This window comes from Dermacentor albipictus, chromosome 1 (genome assembly GCF_038994185.2).
Source record: "Dermacentor albipictus isolate Rhodes 1998 colony chromosome 1, USDA_Dalb.pri_finalv2, whole genome shotgun sequence".
In the NCBI taxonomy this organism is placed as follows: Eukaryota; Metazoa; Arthropoda; class Arachnida; order Ixodida; family Ixodidae; genus Dermacentor; species Dermacentor albipictus.
In genome coordinates this window covers 41,543,169-41,566,147 of record NC_091821.1, presented here as the reverse complement: position 1 = coordinate 41,566,147, position 22,979 = coordinate 41,543,169, and the positions used below count along the sequence as shown (strand labels likewise).

General features: G+C 44.4%; 1 protein-coding gene across 4 annotated transcripts in view; it reads right to left on the bottom strand.

Moving 5' to 3' along the window:
• drosha (ribonuclease 3 drosha) overlaps positions 1–22,979 on the bottom strand; it is a 213,848-nt gene that overhangs the window by 118,283 nt on the left and 72,586 nt on the right. For all 4 annotated transcript variants that reach the window (XM_065438063.2, XM_065438068.2, XM_065438088.2 and 1 more), the window contains 2 exons: positions 7,821–7,899; positions 6,071–6,178 (listed from right to left, as the gene is read on the bottom strand). In XM_065438063.2, the coding sequence (XP_065294135.1) occupies positions 6,071–6,178; positions 7,821–7,899 (187 nt within the window). The remainder of the gene's footprint in view (positions 1–6,070; positions 6,179–7,820; positions 7,900–22,979) is intronic.

The following is a 22,979-nucleotide window of genomic DNA, read 5'->3' as shown; positions in this document are numbered from 1 at the left end:
CTGTAAGTGGTTCTTGAAATTTATCACATATCAGCTGTGCTTCCTTTCTGAGTAGATAATTGTGTGTGAGGTGCGTGTGCCCTATTCGGAGTCCAGCTAATATTACCACAGTGAAGCATTTTTGGTGAAAGCAGGTTTTCCATTCACCTAGCATTGGTTTGATGAGGTGCAATTTGTTATCTTTCAGGTTCCACTGACACTGCCATTTGTTTTTAAGTGCTCTGCAAATAGCTTGAAGCCCATCCTTGAAGGGTACCTTTATTTTAGATACAGTTTTGTGTTTCGCATTAGCAGCACATTTAACTTCCCAGGATCCCAACGTGACTTGCGCCCCAGCAGAAACAAATTGGGTGGTTTTGATTTATGCCCGACAGTGTGTGTAAGATGTCGCCGATGAGAGGTTCTTGCTCGGATTTTAAATTGAGGGTTTTAAGAGCACTTAGGGAGTCAGTGAAAATGACTGCTTTTTTTTGTTTTCTAGTTACAGCTTCTTGCACTGCTATCCACAGAGCATAACATTCGGCTGTGAAATTAGAAACAAATGGCGGGGGTCTAACAGTATGTTCCCAGGTTCCCGATATGACACTGCTTCCCACATAATCATGTGTCTTTGAGCCATCTGTGTAAAACTCGTGGTAAGTGCTGTATGTTTTTTGTACTGTGCAGAACTCTTGTATTATGTGCTCCTGTGGGGTATATAGGTAGGACTGTCTGGCTGACCTATAGACTACACAACTGTAGTCTATTTTGCTGCGTACCAAAGATCGGATATGCAAAAAGCATTTCCGTTCAGAGCCCTAGTGATCCCGTGACAAGACTTTAAGTCCATTCAGTGCATTGTTCGCTTTAATTTTCTAATTGTTTATACATGCTAGAAAGTTTAGCTTCATATCAAACATGATGCCTTGAAACTTGTGTTCTTTTTTAACTGGTAGGGCACATTGATGCATCTTCAGGACAGGGTCTGCACATAAGCCCCTTTTTTGGGAAAAGACCACAGCGACAGTTTTTTTTAGTGGAGAAATGAAAGCCGTTTTCGGCTGCCCATTGTGTGAGTTTATTTAATGTGATTTTAACTTGTCATTTGCAGGTTACCATGTTCGATCTTTGGCACGCAATTTGGAGATTATTAACGTATAACGTGGTGTCGCAACACACCAAATGCATGCTGACGCAGACGCCCTTGCAGAGTTTTCATATTAAGTGAGGTACATCATGTATCAGCGACACGTCAATTGCACTCTTTTCTTCAGAGAGACAGTTTATCAAGAGCCTGTTGAGAGTGAAACGATGCTCGTCTGAAGTTTTTAAGTATGTTGCACAGTGCATGTTTCTACATATTGGCCATTGTTGTAAGCAAAATAAACAGTAAAATTAGCATTCCCCTTGTTCTCTTCCCTATTTATTTCCATTCTGTGCTTATGGCAACAGGCTTTATGGTCTGAAGTTGTTTGGTATGAACTGACTAACCAAGCAACACACAGTACTGACTTTTCAGTGCAGTACATACAGTCACCAATATATTTTTTTAAATGCAAAATGGGGAAATGTCTGGGTATTTGGGAAGTCAAAAAAATGAATTTCAATGAACAAATATTAATTCATGAATTTTTAGAATGTTTTTAATACGTCAGCAATGCAGGATCTTTGTTTACAGACTTTTCTTCGGTATTTTGTTTCACTGCGTTGGTCACACAGCCCTACGTGCATTGCGATACCATGAAGTCATGAAGGGTAGGTGTAGCATGCGACATTAACTGCAGGATGAACTCAGCCCACAGCTTTTTGCCTATGTGATAGTTTCCACCATTCCTCTGAATGTGGCGGATGCCTGCAGCAGACGCTAAATGGTTGCCCGCAGACCCAAAAGCCATTTGTACAGCTGAAATTAAAATTAAAACATACATGCACCCATTAAAAAATCAAATGTAATGAAACATAGAAATGAATATAATATTATATTTTATCTCTAATTGGTGAGTGCATGTTTCATTTTTATTATGTTCCTTCCTCACGAGACGAGTTTCCATCGAACAGTGGACTATTCTACAACTACCAGCCTAGCCTAAAGCACCTCAATGATTAAAAGTAGCGCCACCTCTGACGCCCTCCACCGCGTCCCGCTTGTTTCTCCTCGCACGCTCTCGGCCCTCGATGGTGCAATGATGCAGCGTAGCAGACGACCCAATGTGTTAATGCGAACGGGATGACGAGGCTTTAGTTTGGCGCTTTTTGTTTTAGTTTCTGTTGATGTCCTGTTGCACAGCAATTACATCTGAGAGCCTCATTTCAACCTTGGGAAGAAGAAAAAGCAGTATGAACAGCATTTTAGGGGGAAAAAACCTGTAAAAGATGCATGCTTTGGAGTCACGACAGAGATGGCGCGGAGCACACGTTCGCATCTCTAAACGGGTTTTCGCCGAGTATGGTTTGTGAATCATTGCAAGCAGTTGTGAAGCACAGCTGCCCCAAAGTGTTCATCAGAAAAGGAAGCTATAAATTTGTTTTCAGTACTGCCAAATGTGAACGCTCAGTTATGGAAGTGGTGACTGAAGCCACATCAGCCATTCAGGCATGATGGCTTCGACTAGAGCCTTACAATAAACTTTAAAATTTATTACGTTGGCGCCAACTGTGCACTCTAGTTGATAGCCTTAGAAAATGCTGGGTAGAGCTTCATTTTGCCAAAATCGTGCACAATCAAAGGCTCTATTGGTCATCCGAAAAATGATCTTGATTATTAAATGAAAGAAAAAAAATTTACTACACGAATTAAACATCATACGCCTCGAAAACGATTAGTCGTGGATGAACGTTGAGGCAAGAAAAGAACTCAGAAAGGATATAGTAATAAATTTTAGTCGCATGAGCAGCATTTCGCCCAAAACTTTCAAAGCTGAAACACATTTTTTTGATAAAGCATTATTGTGTGCAAGTCTGATTTGTTTCTTGAGTATTCTAATAGTTCATTGACGCTGTATATTTTTCGACGGCCAAACAAACATGCTTAAAAGATGCAAATTTTAGTCTTTCAGTGTCACTCCGTTTTGTTATACCAAAAAGCATGCAGAAACTCCACTGAAGTTATCTATGCATATGTAAGGACATCCCAAAATTTCAGTCATGCCACCCCCAAATTTTAAATTGGACCTACCCCCAAATTTCAGTTGGTCCACCCCCAAATTTATGTTGGCCTACCACCAAATTTTAAGTTGGCCCACCTCTACTCTGAGCTTCCCCATGCATCTTCTATGGAGCCCCATGTCGTCGTCGTCGTTGTCGTCATCATCATCATCATCATCCTATTCATGTCCACTGCAGGACAAAGGCCTCTCCCTGCGATCTCCAATTACCCCTGTCCTGCGCCAACCGACTCCAAATAGTACCAGAAATTTCCTAATTTCGTCGCTCCATGTAGTCTTCTGCTGCCCTCTCTAGTCTTCTGCTGTCCTCTACTGCGCTTCCCTTCTCTTGGTACCCATTCTGTTACCCTAATGGTCCAACGGTTATCTAGTCTGCGCATTACATGACCTGCCCAGCACCATTCTTTTCTCTTAATGTCTATTAGAATATCGTCTATGCCCGTTTGCTCTCTGATCCAAACTGCTCTCTTTCTGTCTCTTAAAGTTATGCCTAGCATTCTTCGTTACAACGCTCTTTGCGCGGTCCTTAACTTGTTCTCAAGCTTCTTTGTCAGCCTCCAAGTCTCTGCGCCGTATATGAGCACCAGTAAAATGCACTGATTGTATACTCTCCTTTTCAATGATAACGGTAAGCTCCCATTCAGGAGCTCACGATGTCTGCCATATGCGATCCAACCCATTTTTATTCTTCTGTGAATTTCCTTCTCATGGTCCGGGTTCCCTGTGATTAGTTGTCCTAGATATAAGTACTCCTTCACAGACTCTCGAGGCTGACCTGCGATCTTGAAATTTTGTTCTCTTGCCAGGTTATTTATCATTATCTTTGTCTTCTGCATATTAATCGTCAGTCCCACTCTTACACTCTCCCTGTTAAGGTCCTCAATCATTTGTGGTAACTCGTCTGCATTGTACTCAACTACTCGTTGCAAAACACATCCTTGCATTGTATTATAAGATGAAATGAATTGCTACTTGTCCAGTTCTACTTCATATTTAGAAAAAAGAACTCATTGAAATTACCGTTGACAATGACACGGGTGGTCGAAACGGTTCATTTTCGCACGACCCTGTGCCGCCCAGGCTTTCGCGTTTCACAACTTTCCTGATTGCGTAGTGCTATGCTGATTTTGCTGGCTCGCGAAACTGGCACAAACTTCAAGTAGCAGAGAATTCAACCTCCATGTAATGCCGCAGGATGCGCGAACGGTCCGCGCCACTTGACCAAAAAGCAGCTACAGAAGTGAGTCCACCACTCTCTCTTGGCTCAGTACCAGTGTCTGTCGGGCGCTGTTTTACTCACTGACGGTAGCGAAAGGTGGTGATGGTGTATGCAACGTCATGACTCCCCCAGTTGCATGGCGAGAGATTTGAATTTTGAAAAAGGTATTTGGACCCTTTAGATGCAATTTTCTCGTAAACTAAGTACTTTCTTGGCACGAAACAAGCATTGTGATGTTTCTGGTATGGTATGTAAGCAGTCCACGCTGACTTCGTACTTACCTTTAGTGGCTCTTTAAAGCCAGCATTATCATTGTCATCACAAAATGGTAACAGAACCAGTTTTCAATTAAAGTTTCTGTCAACAACATGCCACTTTCAGGGTGCAATTAAGAAAGCTCATTCAAAGGATAAGTTCTTTCACATGCTAAGCTAGCGGCAACAAGGTTGCGCGACATGCTTTTTGCATTTAGGAGACTTGCATGTATCATAGGATGAGTGTTTAGCCAAGGCATGGACCACCATGCTGTTTGCGAATGTTGTGGAGTTGTAGTTTGAGAAATGCAGACTATGAAAAGTAGTGGTATTAACAGAGTGGTAATAAATAAATTTACATTCTGTGAAGACGAGTTAAATTTTTTTCTGATTGCCAGAAACGTGGACATCTTACACTTTTTTCTACTTTTACACTTCTTTCTACTTTGAACCCATAAAAAGTGGATTCACATTAGATTTGGAAACGTGTTAGAATTGGGTAAATACTGCCAAATGAAGCAGGCAATGTGTTTGGATGCTTATTGCTCCCTCTTCCTCAGCTTGACGCTCAGGATAATTTGATCAATTCCGCCAGTTTCATGGCGGTGATCAACTTGACCCATGAAGGTTAAAAGAAACGCCCTTATGTAAGTGCAGGTATGCTCACCACAACTCGCAAGATTCTTGATGGCACAATATTGCTAGCTTGACCCCAGGTATACCCCCTCAGCTTTTCTTCTTCTTTTAAATTTTAGATTCAAGCATGCCCAAACCTAAGCATAACCAATGTATGAATGAACAAACGAAATCGGCCCATTTTCAAGCTTGTAACTATTGTTTGCAGGATAAAAGCCGCAGACAAAAGGGCATAGGCCTGTTATATAATCTCCCAGGTTTTGCGAGCAAAAATTTGAACATAAGAAAACAACATATGTGAATTGCCACCAACAACATAGTGGATAGTACCAGGGACAATATTTTATAACAATCTATTCATTTTACATTATTGCTGCCCTCCGTCTATGGCTCGGATGCAGGGCAGACGCTGCCATTCCATTGCTACTACTAAATATACACTACTTGGCCCACGGAGGCTGAGCCAATGATGAGAGTGAAAAAATGAGGTTAATTGTTTGAAAATACAGCGCAACGGTTTCATTTGAAAATTATGGCCACTGACTGTACGAAATAATTACCTCACACCATGCCACAAAATGCTGAATGGAAGATAACTATATATGCATGGCTGCAAAAGCTTTTTTTTTTTTCAGTGTCCAGGATTCTCTGTGATATTCTAAACACCCAAATGGCCATTTCTGAAGAAAGCTTATTTAGAACTATGAGCATAGAGGGGTTCACACAGAAGAAAATGTAAATCTAACTCAACATATATATTCTTGCCTTTTGCATAATAATAAAAAAAAATTGTTTCTTCACATAATCGCATAGCCCACCTGGAGAAGATAACGGTCCTTAAATTCAGTCCCGATGATGCTTTCCAGAAAGTCCAGAGACTTGTGGAAACGAAGGTGGCACACAAGCACGGGAAGCAGCAGGGCATGCTGTGTGAAACAGGATGAATTATTGTTATGCTGCTGAACAAAAAATAACACAAAGACAGTTTTAAGTGCTCTATCTGTAGCAGAGCACTTGTGTTACAATGAGTAGCCCACTCGAGTGTGCTTTCAAAAGGCACGCTCTCCATGCTTCTCCCCCTAATGTGTGTGTAGCATTAATTGCTTATGCTAAGAGTGCTGCTAATTAGGATTCCTCAGAAAAGATTAGTACTACAATGGGAAAATTAAGAAAACTGCAGTACTCACACAATAAACACTCACGATCTACAAATTCAAAATGGCATGTTGATAGTATTCTAATAATCCCTTAAATGGTTGATAATATTTAAAAAAATCAATGTTCAAATTAAGTCGTTTGCACATACATCCAAATATGAGTATATCAAACCCAGTTAAATCGAACTATCCCTTAAATAAACAATTTCTGCACATTGTGACATTGGAGCGAGAGCAGAGTAGAGTATTTAGTAGAGGAAAGGCAAAGGGGGCAGCCTGAGCTACTTTTGCTCTAGCTTGCTACTCTGCACAGGGGAAGGAGGAAAGGGGACAAAAAGGAACTATAAAAGATGACAAGGACAGGAAGAAGGGATGCACATATGTAATAACCATGTAGCACAGTGGTATCCAGTCTTGAGTCTAATCCAGTGCTCTTCAAACAGTCCATAACAGCCCTTGTAGCTGCTGTTGTTACTGTGTGGTCACACATTGCAGCCAAAATAGTACTTTCCAATAATGTTTGCCTTAAGCTGCAGTGAGAGTACAAAACAATACATAGCGTTACATATATTGACTAGGATGGTACTCGCACCTAATAGATCGAGCTTTATGTAGGGCCAAACGTCTCCATACGTTGGATTTCCTGTGTGGGCATGTCATTATCATACGTCATTATCCATAAAGGAAGCAAAAACAAGAACTTCGCCTGTTGCTCTGGTGTGTGCCATGCACATACTTTCAAAGCCAGGCAGGGCACCATGACGTGCTGGGTCAACGACCCCTCAGAAAAATCACACATATTCTGCAATCCCAACTGAATGACTGCTAAGCATCTCCATACTATGCAACACACCACATCACATGTCCTACCAACCTCAGTAAAAGTTTTAATGAAATGTTTACAGAGGCAATGCTCAAGATTGGTTTCTGCTTTAATGCCACTGTGCACAGCTCAGGAACTGCCACTTTGAGCCTCTGGAAGCGGGCAAATAAATTCACTAATTGGCGGATCAGGCAAAATGGCAAAATGGTGAAATTTGAAGTTCTTACGAGCACTTATGAAAGCCTACACACATGGCTTGAGCTATTTTTGTCCAGAGTTAAAACCTGAGATGCAAAACAAAACCAGTGTCAGCAACACCTGTTCAAAGGCACTACTAGAAAACTAATATATTGTACGATAAACTAAAAACTAAAACATTAACAATTTGGGGAGATAATAGTTACTACAAGAATTTCATCAAGCATCACCTCCAATCACTGTTCTTTATTTTTTCCAAGCACAGTCAATGAGTAGAGATAACAGATACTCCATACACTCATACAATTAGCTATTTGTATTAGCAACTAGTAAAAGCATGATCCATGCATAAAATAGAACTATGCAAAAACACAGAAAGCCTGTAAATACCTGTACTACATCACACATGATGCCTGTCCGATAGAAGCCCTTGCTGCTTACTACCACTGTAACGTCCCTCTTCAAGTTGCTGGTGTGGATATAAAAGAAAGAAAAAAAAAAAGTCTGTTCAGGCAAGCAACTGAACATCTGTGACTTGCAAGATGTTAATTCAAGGTACTAATTAAATACTTATATCTGCACAAGTCTAAAAGCATCACATATTGAACCTTACAGACACAAGTACAATGACCTGAAAGCCTCCCTACTCTTGGCCTAATTATAATGAAATTTTACAAGTAATAGAACACTCATGAATCTTAGTGCAAGCCCTGGTCTTACACCTCCAATCAATGCAATGGCCCATGCTTTACAAATGCAAGAGCGAGTGCTAGTTGGGCACACAATAAATAATCAAATAAATAAATAGAAAGCTTAACGAAGGTCGCAAACAAGGAATGAAATCATACAATGGTTTACAGAAAATCCAGCTCAATGGGATGCTAATAGTACAAATGCCGCAAACTAATACTACACATGCTGCAGTGAATTTGGCTTATCGAAATGAATCCCGACTAGCTACTTGGCATATATTGGCGCATAACTTAAACTATAATTTTAAATCTATCACCCAGTGACTACTGCTGCCAAAGTGTACACAGCCAAAAAAAAAAAAAAACTCAAATGAAAACCTTAAAAATGCAGTAGTAAACAAAAATAGCCAAACAAAAATACAATTTTCATGAAAATTGGCTATATTGCTAGCAGTGGTCTAAAGAACTCCTGACAAACAGCAGTAACTAAGTGGAAAGCCACACATAGCCAAAGTAGTAGTGCAAATGTGGTGGCTACTCTCGCACCCTCTCCTAGCATTCTAGCACTCTGGACTAGCATTTCGTTATTTATTTTTCTGCAACCACCAAATCATGAAAGCAAACTGAATAAAGCTACAGTGAATCAATAAATGCCTGTCCCTGCAGTAGGTGTACTAACAATAAAAATGTTAGATTGGCATAGCTTACATAAAAGGTCAATGGAACACGTTTTATTGCCAATTCCTTGCCTACATGTTGCTGTGTTGACTGTAAAGTTGAGTCCACTTACAAAGCAGTATTGTGAACAATGCTGCACTGAACAATATATCAGATATAACACGAAAATTTGCGGCACCACCAAATTCATAATGCGCCCTATAAAAAAATTAACTGCTTACTGCGATGCTTTCATGTCAAGTTGCCAGTTAAACAACAATTTGAAAAGTATGATGCAGCAGGAAGAAAAAAATTAAATAGGGTTGCGAGGTCCATGTGATGGAGCTCGCAACGTGCAGAACACTCGTGACCCCTCGAAGCATCACTCGACAGCTTAACACACTGAAGCCAGGAAAAATATTCTCCCCTCCATTGACCACGGCTGCATACGAGGACAGATTACATGAGATGCATGCTTGTGTGATTCCCTGGAACCTTGGCAGTCCTGTTGTCCCTTTCCAGTGCACTGCTGCAACTCACAAAGCCACCGTGGTTTTGCAACATGGTTGCACCGTGTGCTAATTTCAGCCTGTACATTGACTCTGCTGGTTTGTTTGACACCTCCACTTCTCACACATGGTGCAGCAGGAAAGTAAGACCAAGCACACAGCGATAATGCTGGAAATGAAGCATAGCAGGCAATAACAAAGGCAAGAAGGTGTCAGAGTTGGGACAAAATTATAGACTCTTGCAGTCAAACATATGAATGATCATTTGTTCCCCATGAAAACTACTTGAAAATTGGAACACCGTGGGCAGTGGGTGGAAAAGGATGTGACACAGCGCCAAGAAAGAACTTAAAGCACTGTACCAGTGATTTTTGAACACTCGTACACACAACCTACTGATGAGTTGGCCAGTCCTGGTGGAGAGGCGAAGCTCTTTGTTTACTTGCTTCAAGATGTTGATTTTCACCTAGATGGAGGTAGGATCCGGTGCTCTAGAAAGGGCTCAAAGTTACTTCTGTCATTTTGAACACAATTTAAATAAATATGTATGTTGTATCCAGATGCTGTGATGATCACCTTTGGCAAACATGGCAGCATTTCGTGTGGTGGAAGGCCACAAATTTAGAACACACTTCTGTGCTCATCTCTGGGCACTTCCAGTCCCTTCTTTGCATATTTTGACATCACGTGGGTAAAAGCTGTCAATTGGGTGAACTACGAGGAACGAGAGCACCAGTGTGATGAGAGCTGGCTTTGTGTTCCGCGAAAAGGAGGACTCGCCAATTACAGGTGTGGGACAGCTGCAACAGCTATTGGAGCAATTTTTGGAGCTGGGAAATTTTGGTTTTGGAGCACCATACAGTGATGGAAGTGGCACTTCGTCTTTTGGAGCAGCTTTGGGAGCACGAAAAATCGTAGTTTGGAGCAGAAATATCTGCTTCTTGAGTGGAAAAATTTGCTGTTTGGAGAAAGAAAACAATGCTTTAGAGCAGTAACTTACTGCTCTGGTGCAAAGAAGCTCTCTATAAGTTAGTACTTGCTGAAACATTGCATTCAGTATGTATTATACTAAGATGCAAGTATTTTTTCTTCAACTTGCTGTTCCATTTTATTATTATTATATAAGAAGATGAAGATAAGCACAAACTTAATACTAATTAAGCTGTTCAACACACAAGAAAGGTGCGTCGAGTAGCTGTGCCCTTATAATTGTGTGTCACCTTAATTACATAACATAATTATTATTGCAATAGCAATTATATGGACCCTCCAGGCAAATTTCCGCAGTCGGTGTTGGCGTTAGTGTCACCGTGAGGTTCCGTATATTGTCCAAGTGTGATACAGTGGTGGCCGCGTGCCCTATATGCTGTTGCTATGATGGAAAGCGTGCGAGAATGAGTCGTGAAGGATGGTTGCTTGCTGCGCGGCGCCTTCTCACGCATGCAAAATATTCCCAATTCGGAGCAGGCGCATGTTGGCGCAGGCCTGGTGCAATACCTGCGATAATGACAATTTCGCACAGCATGTAGCAGGATTTCCTTCACAGCTCAGTTTGGCGCACTTGGCACAGCACTTCCATCACTGCCTCACATGTTGAATTTGGAGTAGGTTAAAGAGGCCCTTTAACAATTCTCAAGCCACTGTTTTTCTGTTGCAGGTTGCATACACTGACAATTGGAGATCTTTTTAGCGCAGGTAAAAGCACCAATATTGAAATACTTATCATTTTAAGTAGCAAACAAATCACTACATCGCCGCCAACTGCATCATTGCCCAATGGTGCTCACCAGAAGCATCATCGATGCAACCACCTGCTCCTCCGTGATTGGTTAAAAACAAAGTTGCAGATAACAATTGCACTGCAGCAAAAATGCGGTGAATGAAGGTTTAATTCATTTTTGTTTGCTGTACTTTTGATATTCATGCAAACAGACACAGCTGTAAAAGAAAAAAAAAAGAAAAAAAAAACGAGGTCATTACAACTGCAAGGCACGGCAGGGGTGTTGGCTGTTCTTTTGCCTCTGGTATGGTGGCAGACCTCTGGTTTCTGAACACAAAAGCTTCTCCACTTGCTTATGTACACTCATGAGCAGCCTTGTTGCCATGCTGCCATATTATGCACGTGCGTGTTCAGGAGGTACAGGTTTCTAACCTCGGTGCATTTCTTGTTGCGGCACCCTTTTTGTAGTTCATGGTGCTGCGCTGAACTGTAGCTGAACTGAAGCGACGTTGTGCAGTTCCGAGTTGCTCGACCAGTAGTGGCAAACATGAAATGATCTATAATGCGCAAAGGTATTTTTTAACCATGGTAACAGCGTCATAAGCACATTGAAGTAACCAGAGTTTGTGAACGTAGCATATGTAGGCAACCATGGAATTGCAAACTTCAGCTACGTAGGCGCATTGGGCTCTTGCCAGTGGCAACAAGAGGTTACGTCAGTGGGTGAGAGAAAGAGAAGAGACAGAAGACTGCACAAAATTTAAGTTGAGGGCAACGATATTTTTTTTTATTGTGAAATTTCTTGGCGGAATAACTTCGGATTGCATACCTCTATCGCTGCCATTCTTGTTGCATTTATTGTTCCAACGGACAATCTATGCAAACCTGAACAGTGAAAAATGGTGGCTTGAAAAGTGTTCGACAGCCCCTTAATCGGAGCGGAATGGGGGGGCGGGCTGGCTCGAACACTTTTCGGAGCTGCAAATTTGAAATTCGGAGCAGCTAATTCATAGCAGAAAGTTTTCACACAAGCCCGTCCTTCTTGGATTAACTCCTCCAATGTTATTCTTTCAGTGCCTTACATAGGCCATAGATCGATTTTAGAGGGCATGAAAATCTCCTGTTTTAAAACTGTGTTCCACTATTTAGTTTTTAGCAGACACACTGAAGAACCGGTAATCAGACACACTAAAATCCTGAACTGCATTTCAGGTCCTGTCGTGGCAGCAGACATTTAAATTGAAGATAACCCTCGGTATTCAAACACATAAAACAAGGATGAGAATGCCAAAAGTCATTCTGCAGAAATTATTGGAGCAGATAAATTTTGATTTCGGAGCAGTTTGTAACACATATATCTTATTATTGGAGTGGTCTGAAGCATGCACATCTTTATTTAGAGCATTTTTATTATTAAATGTGGTAACAGTAACAAAACTAGCATTCTGCAGCATTAAAGAAGTGTTGAGGTGCAGCTTAAAGGCATTTTTCACACTATTGCATGCTGGTGAAGTGACTGGAGGTTTTTTACAAGTTGTGAAGAAGCTAAGGTTAGTGAACACCAGTGTTTTCTTTTTTTCAAAGACATCTCCAGGTAATGGGAAAGCATCAACTCAAACAACGATCCTGAACGTGACTGATTTCGCTTTGCCACTCACTATACTCACTTGAAACACCTAAACATCTACACTGAGTGATTGGGAGTAAGCCACTTGAATAAGCTAAAGGAAGCAACATTCCTCCTCTCTTGGTCTCTCTTTCCCTCACCGCTCGCGCTGCACAACAATGCAATCGATGTGTTACCAGGATTCGTGATTGCCGTGATCATGGGGCTGCGCACAGCGATCAATAGCAACAGTCATGGCCCCTGCATGACTAAAAAAAGAAAGGGCGCTCCCGGCAACACATGGACGCACACCTGTTTCTGTGGAAACAGTGCCAGCACAACAATGCAACTCCACTCCACTAACAGGGACGTGTGGATAAGCCCCAGACCTCCTAGCCTGCCCTCACTCATGGCTTAGGCGGCAAAATAAAAGAACATCACTGCCTTTAGTTTTATTCAGGGGGCCTAATTTGGCGCGGCTGTACGCGCCCACACAATGCCACAATGTCCTGCACTGCAGCAGTAATCTTTTGATGATGCCTACTGATGCCAAAGCTGGCAATCTGGAGAAACTTCAGTCATTTTTCGACTTTTGGCACAATTTGGAACAGCAATTTGCTTGACTATCAAAATGTCGGAATTAGCACAGAATTCCCACCCCAGAAAAAAGCACGAGTCAGTTATTGCGAGCGAAATTCCCGTTTCCATCTACTGCTTATCACAGAAATATGATGCCCAAACACAGTTAAATTTTGCTCAAATGCTACAGTGCGTACAATTTTCTTTCTTACTTTTTTTCCCCCTCATGCTCATGGTACTCTGGTGCTAATCTGGCATATGCTGTTATGTTTGCATGCTACAGCCGCTTGCATGCCACGACTGTAGTTTTATGATGTTGGCAACCTTACTTGGTTCTGATGATGACATCACAAAAGTGAATAAAGAGCGGCTGCAGCAAGCGGCTGTGCCTTCTTCAATTGAGTTGAACTGCATGTCAGTGTGTCATTGTTTCCACGATACAACACTGGTGGCAATGGGGGACATTGCCGAAAAGCAGGTCGACGTGGAGGAGGACATTTTAAGTTTACAAGCTATTGCCGGTACGCAGAAGGACCAAGACAGACTGCAGGGTGGATCCTGCGCTAGTTGCAGCAGGCCGCATCAGCACCGTCTCTGTCATTTCAGGAACACACAGTGCCGAAATCGCAGAAAAACGGGCCACACTGTCAGGTTATGTCGTTCCTAAGGGCGGTCCCCGGCCCACCAGCATACTGAGAAAATAGACGCAAGAATCAATTCAAGGGCGCCTCTCATGAAAATATCTTGTTTTGTGACGACGGTATGCCAGCCTCCGTTCATGTGCTGCTGGAACCCACCAAGAAGAAGGTGTCTGTCAACGTCACCATCGAGGGCACAGTGTGCCAAATGAAAGTGGAGTTGGGGTCGACGTTCTTGCTCACTTCCGAAGCTGCAACCACTCGATATTGTAATGAGAAATTACCAACACAACAGCATTGCCGTGCACGGAATTTGCACAGCCAGAGTGACATTCAACCATTTCAACGGGCTACTGAAACTGGTAATCGTCAAAGGTGCGCCTGAGCCTGCTCGGTCTGGATTGGTTCCTGGCATTAGGCATCAGTATCACCGGGGTGCAACATGTCAGCCAGTCACCAGCTCCATGCGAAGACATATTCAAAGATTTCATTTGTGTATTCAACGGAGCGCTGGGTTGTTACCGTGGACCACCAGTGCAGTTCGCTCTAAACAAAGACGTTGCACCAGTCTCCCTGAAGGCTCGGAGTACCATTTGCGCTCCGCCCCAAAATCGATGCCAAACTGGATAAGCTGATATTACAGGGAATCCTTGAACCCGTTGACCATGCCCAATGGAAAACACCTATTGTAACTAATTTGAAGGCAACAGGAGATATCCGCATTTGTGCTGACTAGAAGTGCACTATTAACAAGGCCCTGCAGCCCTGCAATTTATCCTGTGCCGGTAATCAGTATTCTGCTTGCACCCCTATAGGGTGGGAAGGAAGGTATTTGCAAAACTAGACTTGGCCCAGGCATACCAGCAGCTGCCAGTGACTGAGGAAGCTGTGGACTGTTAGATCGGCCAGTAAAGGCAGTGACCTTCTAGCCTCTTCTGCAGCACTGCAACAAATCGCTTTGGGAAGCTAACAACACGTCCTCTTAGACAGATGCGGCAACAACAAGGCGAGACATGTTTGGTAGATCGAGTGTTGATTGATGGCTCACTGTCGCCGTCAACAAAGATGGGAGCAGGAACTCCAGCTTTCTGTCGGTCGTTTGACAGACACTCCAGCTAACTGCTGGGTCATCGCAGGAGCCAAGACACGTCAGTTTGAGCCAAGCGTTACATTCCCTGCCTACGAAGCTCCCCTCCTTCCTTCGTGTTCAGGAAACAAAGGTGCCGGAGTGATTAAGAGCACCCTCGGTCTCAAGGCGGAGCCCTTCGCGACTTTGGACGCTCCAGTTGGAGGAAGGTGTGACTGCAGATTTCCCTGACCTAGGGATCTAGGGAGGACCAAAGGGATTTAAGCGGACTGCTGAAGTGTGTGCAGTGTGGTCTGATGTGTGCTCGCCAGAAAGATGTAGTCTGCTGACCTGTAGCTCATGCTACGAGAATGATGCACTGTGTGCCGTGCTTTGGCCAGTACGATACCTCTTGTTCTATGCAAATAAGTTTGCAATTCAAATGTAAATAAATGCCCTGTTCTGTTCCTCATTCTTTCGACCTCGTAACCTTCACAAAGGAAGCAACCATCGTCAAGTAAACTTCGACGACGGCGTGGGCCCACTTAGCCTTCGTGTGATGCCCCAGTAGCGTAGGCCAGCTACCTGTTACGAGACGCACCGGCGGCATAGAGCTAGGGACCGACCCTTTGTGCGATGCCCGACGCCAGGGCCACGACCCCCGGCTCCTACAGTACACACAAACTATAGTGACGCTAGGGTGGTTGCTCGAGCTAGTTGGTAATTCATGATCAAATATAACGTACAGCGCGAAGGACAAGGACTGCCATAGACGACATACACAGCGCTGACTTCCAACAATATTTTATTGCGTTTCTACATCGTGTGTATATATACAAGAGGGGGCATGCGCAGAAAATGAAAGGCAGTCGCATGGGGTGTTCTAACAGCAAGCCACAGTACTAAGAGCATGGTCACCTGAAAAAAATAAAAATAAAAAAAAACATTATGATTTCTATCTGTTTAGATACGTGACTTCACCAGGGGTCAGCGCGATAGAGGGGGCACTAATGCAAATACTACCAAGTTTTCTGATGAAATCAGCTTCCAAAATTTCCCGGGTGAGCTGTGAGCTGTGTCTCGCTAAAACTTCAGTATCTTCAAAGAGGGGCACGCAGCCGCAGTCCCGGCAATGGATGCCCAAGTGGCCTTGTACAGTGCTGTGGACGTTGTTACAGTGCTCTCTTAGTCGATTGTTTAAGCACCTGCCTGTCTGTCCAACATATTTACGGCCGCAAGACAGGGGAATTTGGTAGACTACATCCGTTGTGCACGTCACAAAATGTTTTCTGTGCCCAACAGAGCAACAACTCTGAAACGAATTAGGTGCATTTACACGCTTACAGAGCCTTTCCAACTTTTCCGGGGCTGAGAAAACGACTGTGATTCCTGCACACTGCCCAATTTTCTTTAGCCTATGGGAGACTTTTCTTGAATTGCTCACCTTCTACTTGAAATCAACTTACATCTCATGGAATGAACAAAATTACATACAAAGGAACAGTGTTTGTATAGGATCATGTCTGGCACCGGTACTAAGTGATATTTATCTAGCTCATTATGATCGCAATATTCATGGTCACCTAGCCGCGTCCCCTGTTGTCAAAGTGAGCAGGTTTATGGACGACTATCTGATATTTATTGATTGCATTGATCCCGCTTTTGAGGCTGCTGTTTCTAAAGTCTTGGAGATCTTTAAGAAAGAGCTGGAGCCTCTAGAACTTATGCATGAGGTCCCCATTGATGATTCCTTGCGCTTTCTAGATTTCAGGCTGTGCCTTGCTAACAAACATGTGTGCTGGTGCTTCGAACCGAGAAGTAAGAAGCCACTCTTGCCCTTTAACTCCGCACACTCAAAGCTCGTTAAACGAGGTATTATAAAGTTATGTCTCGTTAACAGCCTCAATAAATCATGTCCTCACCAGATGCAACATAGTCTTGCTGCTCAGGTTGATCGCCTTTCTTGGGCTGGCTACCCTTTCGCCTTAAAGAAGCGGAACAGCTTCTGAGGCGCACAAAACGTAATGAGCCCGTTCAATCAGGGAACCAGCTGGCTGAAAGACGCAGGTTTGCAGTGCTACCGTTGTGGGGATGCGCGACTCTCACGCATCCCCTGATATGTTGTTTTCCCGCATGGCGCGTCTCCTGTAATCCGGCTTCGCCACGTGGCCTGCGTGATGCTCGCGGCGGTCGATGTGGTTGGGGCGCGGTGCGAGAGATGGCGCGAGTGTCGCACCGCTGCGGGGTTACTTGGGTGCGGGTAAGACAAGGCGCTCTCTCTTGGGTTCGAGACAGCAAGCAGCACGGACGTGCCGTGCCGCGCGTGCAGCGACCCATGCTTCTGCGAGACCGTCTCGCGTGGCGGCGTTCGAACGCGCCACCGTTGGCGTGACCCTACACGTGATCGACCAGGCGTTGGGATCCAGCATGGGGCGAACATATTCGCTCGCTTCCGGTCACGGTGAGTCGGACTTCTAGATTTGTCGCGCGCCCATCGGCATGTTTTGTGGATAGCAACTCGGCTAGCAGGCATTGATCTATGAAAGGTGCAATAAATGCCCTTGTGATTGTTTGCACTACTGTGTTGTCATTCCTTTGTCCCAAGAGCACCGGAGGAGAACCCCACACCGTATGTGCATGATGTCTCCCATAGGCTAAAGAAAATTGGGCAGTGTGCAGGAATCACAGTCGTTTTCTCAGCCCCGGAAAAGTTGGCAAGGCTCTGTAAGCGTGTAAATGCGCCTAATAGGCTTCAGAGTTCTTGCTCTGTCGGGCACAGAAAACATTTTGTGATGTGCACAACGAATGTAGCCTACCAAATTCCCTTGTCTTGCGGCAGTAAATATGTTGGACAGACAGGCAGGTGCTTAAACGATCGACTAAGAGAGCACTGTAACATCGTCCACAGCACTGTACAAGGCCACTTGGGCATCCATTGCAGGGACTGCGGCTGCGTGCCCCTCTTTGAAGATACTGAAGCTTTAGCGAGACACAGCTCACAGCTCACCCGGGAAATTGTGGAAGCTGATTTCATCAGAAAACTTGGTAGTATTTGCGTTAGTGCCCCCTCTATTGCGCCGACCCCTGGTGAAGTCATGTATCTAAACAGATAGAAATCGTAATGTTTATTCATTATTTTTTTTCAGGCGACCATGCTCTTAGTACTGTGACTTGCAGTTAGAACACCCCATGTGACTGCCTTTCATTTTCTGCGCATGCCCCCTCTTGTATATATACACACGATGTGGCAACGCAATAAAATATTGTTGGAAGTCAGCGCTGTGTATGTCGTCTATCGCAGTCCTTGTCCTTCGCGCTGTACGTTATTATAGTGACGCACCGGGGGGCATTCCGCGTCTGAAGACTTCAGTTTGGGGTGCATGTAGCGCCCGGCATACCAGCCGTCATTCCCTATTTTGATGACATCATCATTGCTGGTGCCTCGCACGAAGAGCGTTCTCGCCGCCTTTGTGATGTCCTCAGTCAATTTCAAGAAGTCGGGTTGAGGGTCAATAAGGACAAGTGCAATTTTGGTGTGGATCGCGTGGAATTTTTGGGACTCCTTATCGATGCCGAAGGGATCCGTCTGACATCTAGCAAGAGACAGGAAATCATAAATGTGCCTCGCCCCACAAAACAAAGCTGAACTGCAGGCTTTTCTGGGGCTCGTCAACTTCTACCACGCCTTCCTACCCCACAAGGAAACAATTGACGAACCATTACATCGCCTGGTGGACAAGCATGCAACCTGGGTCTGAGGTCAAGAGCAACAGAGCGCATTTGTCGGTGTAATACAGCTCTTGGCATTCAATTAGGTCCTTACACATTTTGACAAAACGAAGACAGTGATCCTTGCATGCAATGCATTTCCGTACAGTATTGGAGCTTTGCTCAGCCACCCATAGCCAGATGGCACCGAAGCTCCAATCGCCTTTCCTTCGTAAACCTTGTCTGCTGCTGAGAGAATCTATGTGCAGACCAACAAGGAAGCACTGGCTATTGTGGAAGGTGTGGAAAAGCTCCACGATTACGTGTATGGCCGCCCCATTTCAGATCCACACAGATCATAAGCCACTGCTCAGGTTCCTCATTCATGACTATCAGACGCCAGAAATGTTGTTGCCACGTATGCTGCATTGGTCCATTTTCTTAAATGGTTACCATGACTCTCCACTCCACTGACATGGACGGCAGTTGGTCCATGTGGATGGCCTCACTCAGCAGGCTGGCTTTGCCGCAACCACACCAGGATGACCCCAAGCCGGCAGAGGTTGTGATGTTGTTGAATATGATTCTGGAGCCCCCGCTCCATGCTGCAGACATAGCCACCTATGCTGCAAAAGATTGTATCCTTTCAAATGTGCTGAACTGGGCGTGGAAGGGCTGGCCAAGGGACCATGCGTGCACCCAATTCGCACCATTAATTTCACGGCAACATGAACTGCCCATTCACAAGGGTTGTTTGGTGTGGGGTGATAGGGTGGTGGTGCCCGAAAAGTTGTTTCCATGCACTTGAAAACCTGCAAGCAGGACACCCAGACATCATCAGGATGAAGGCATTCGCTCAAGGCTATGTGTGGTGGCCCAGAATGTACCTATGCTGCTATCGAAGAATGGGTTCGCTGGTGCTAAGCATGTCAGGAGACATGGCCAGAGATGCCACGGGGACCAGTCCACCATTGGGAGACCACCCGGATGCCATGGTCCCAGCTGTGTGTCAATTTTGCCAGGTCATTTCAGGGGCAAACCTTCCTGGCAGTGGTCGACTCATATTCAATATGGCTCGAGGTCATTCAGGTGTCATCGATGATGTCACTCACAGTGATTGGCGTCCTGCGGAGGCTATTTACGACACATGGACTGCTGGACACAGTCGTCTCAGATAATGAAGCACAGTTTATGTTCCTCGAATTCAAGAGTTTTTCTGAGTGAAAATCTGATCCAACAGATTACATCGGCACCCTTCCACTCCGCCACGAATGGACAGGCTGAAAGAATGGTGTGAACAGCCAAAGAAGCCCTGTCTCAGATCATTCACGGGAACTGGGAAAAGCGACTGGCTGATTTCACGCTACAGCAGTGCATAACCTTGCACACGGTCACGGGTTATTTGCTGGCTGAACTTTTAATGGGCCGTTGGTTGTCAACTACGCTGGACCAGCTGCATCCAGACTGGGCTCCAGACAGGTCATTCTGGCTGACAACACCTATGCCCACCCTGAGGACGTTCCAGCCAAAGATCTTGTCTTCACACGCAACTGTAGTCAGGGCTTGCCGTGGACTGCAGCAGTTATCTTGAGAGCCAACAGGGCTGGCGTCACATAGGGTCGTGTTATCAGATGGCTGAGTACTTCGTCGCCATAGGGACCAGCTCCAGCATTGGACTGGTGCGGCTACTACAACACTGGAACCGGCGATTGCAGAACGGCAACTAGAGAGCGAGCCTGCCAAGTTCTCCACAACCAATGGGCAGAGCAGCGGAATTTCCGAAGATGAAGTTGTACAGCAGCAAACCTGCAGAAGTTGAACTTCCAGATGGCGTGTCTGCACGTCAACCAGTGTTGACCGAAGACGTCGGGGAACTGGTCACAGAATCAAGGGAACTGTCGTCCGCCATTGATCAGCCATGCTTGCGTCGTTCACAGAGAGTTCATAATGTTCAGCGGAATTTGAGAGACTATGTTTTAGCATTAGCGGATTGTTAATAATGTTCTGTCTAAGGTAGGAGGGGTCTTATGTTTGCATGCAACAACTGCTTGCATGCTGTGAGCGTAGTTCTATGATGTTGGCAACTTTGCTTGGTTCTGACGATGACGTCACAAAAATGAATAAGGAGTGGCCACAGCAAGTGGCTGTACCTTCTTCAGTTCAGTCGAACTGCACGTCAGTGTGTAATCACTCCCGCGATACAACATATGCTAGAGAGACTTCTGCGTACCATGTATAGGCGAGGACTATGTGGCACGCCACGGCAGCAGAACTGCAGCTCCATTTGCGTTTAGCTAATCAGTTGCTTTGCACCCTGAATGCATTGTTCCAATAATTCAAACCAAAATTTGTCAAAAATTGCAAACCAACCTGTTATTGACTATTAGCAATAATGTGGTTAATTATCAAGCGTACTATTCCCTCATGAACATGGCTGACACGGAGCACTTCAACATTGACCCTAAAAATGTCTGGGCGCCCTTCCTACAGTAGTGAATCCTCTTATTTGTATCTCTGACACATGCCTTACTAACTGCGGCAGACATGGACATATGCATAATGTTAGGAATTCAATCAGACTTCCAGTGAGATTTCTTTCATGCATATCAGTCTCGAACAGCACAAACATGCCCACGCACTTTGCTCCTTTCCGTGAACATTACGTTAAACATTTTATATGGCTTAATGGCAAACGCCGTGGCGACCACGCGGCCAAAATATTTGTGGTGATGCCTCTACTAACAAGCTAAGAACCTTGCGTCTGTTTTGTAAGAAATAACCTAATTGCAGAGAAACTCACAACTGAAGGGGCTGCAAACACAGCCAGAGCTATGTTTTTTTTCATATAAAACTATAAAAATTGGCAGGAAACTAAGCAAAGACAAAGCCTACAGTGCAGGTAATTGCACTGAAACGACTAAAGCAAAGCACATGCCTTTGATGAACACAACTTAATGAACATCTTTCAGAGTTTGCCACTTCGGAGCTTGTTGATGCCCTTATAATGATACTTTCGCATGTGATGCTGGACTCCAATTTCAAGAATTTAATCTCATGACATTACACGAACGCAACATTTTCTGCTGCTTGCAATCAGCATGAGTTTCACGAGCCAGTAGAACTAGAGCAGCACTATGTGATATTGAAGCTACCAAAAAGTGAGAGAATGCGTGGCGTGAGGTAGAGCAAAAATGAAACTTTCAACCACCCACAAACTAATCAAGGGTAGCATCAATGAGTTCATTCTGAGAATCAAATAGCAGTGAACAAGTAAGATTTTGTTTCGTGTTAAAATGCATTGGAATAACATTTTTATGATGATGATGATAATAATTTATTGGCATCCCCTTTGAAATGGGGTGGTGGCAAATAGTCACCTAGCCTGCTTGAGTTAATCAGGTATGCTATACATGTTTTTCATTGTAGCATTTTTGTATACATCTCCTTAATCTTTTTCCGCTTCCTCAAAACTCCTCCATCAACCTTGTACCACTACCTAGCCTGTAAGAGATCCGGTCATATCAATCTCTTCCCTGCTTCTCTTTTTTTTTTTCCACCAATACTCTAAACATCTCTTGCCTATCTTGGCTGATGACCAGTTAATCCTTTCATTCACTTTAAATCCAAGTGCTTCTGGAAGGTGTACGTTACCTATGGGTTCTCACTGGGCGAATTCCTTTGCATTCCATTAGGATGCGCCGAGTGATCTGAATTTTTGCTGCAGCATACACACGCCTCATCTTGTCGCCAGTATTTGCTTAGCTATGTTTTTGACCAGCTTGAGCCTCAAAGAGCAGGGCACTGCCAACTGTGTTATCGTACAGATTTTCCCTTCTAATTTCATTCTTCCCATTCTTGTAAATCTCCATGGTCTTTTTTTTTTTATGCGAAGCATATTACGAGGGCTCAACCCAGCTCCTCAGGCGCGGCGGTGACCATGAAATCACGTGACACCGTGACGTCACGACAGAGGAGAAGTGGCTTTGGCTCAACTCTTGCAAGACGGGCTGGGTGGGAATCGAACCAGGGTCTCCGGAGTGTGGGACGGAGACGCTACCACTGAGCCACGAGTACAACGCTTCAAAGCGGTACAAAAGCGCCTCTAGTGAATGCGGTGTTGCCTTAGAAACGCGCTGTTTCTAAGGCGTGCGTCTCTTGCTCAGGCGCACATTTCGTTGCCGCGCCGAACGCTGCTTTGCTCGACGCTCACCGCGTCCAATGCGGGGCGCGTAGTCGCTGCCCTGTAGCCCATTGTCTTACACCCCTTGGCGGGTCGACGGGAACGCTGTCGCGTTCCACTCTTGAAGGCGAAGAAGTAATGCATGAGTTGTTTCTTCGTCTAGCCGAACCAAATATAGCCAAGCAACAGCAGTT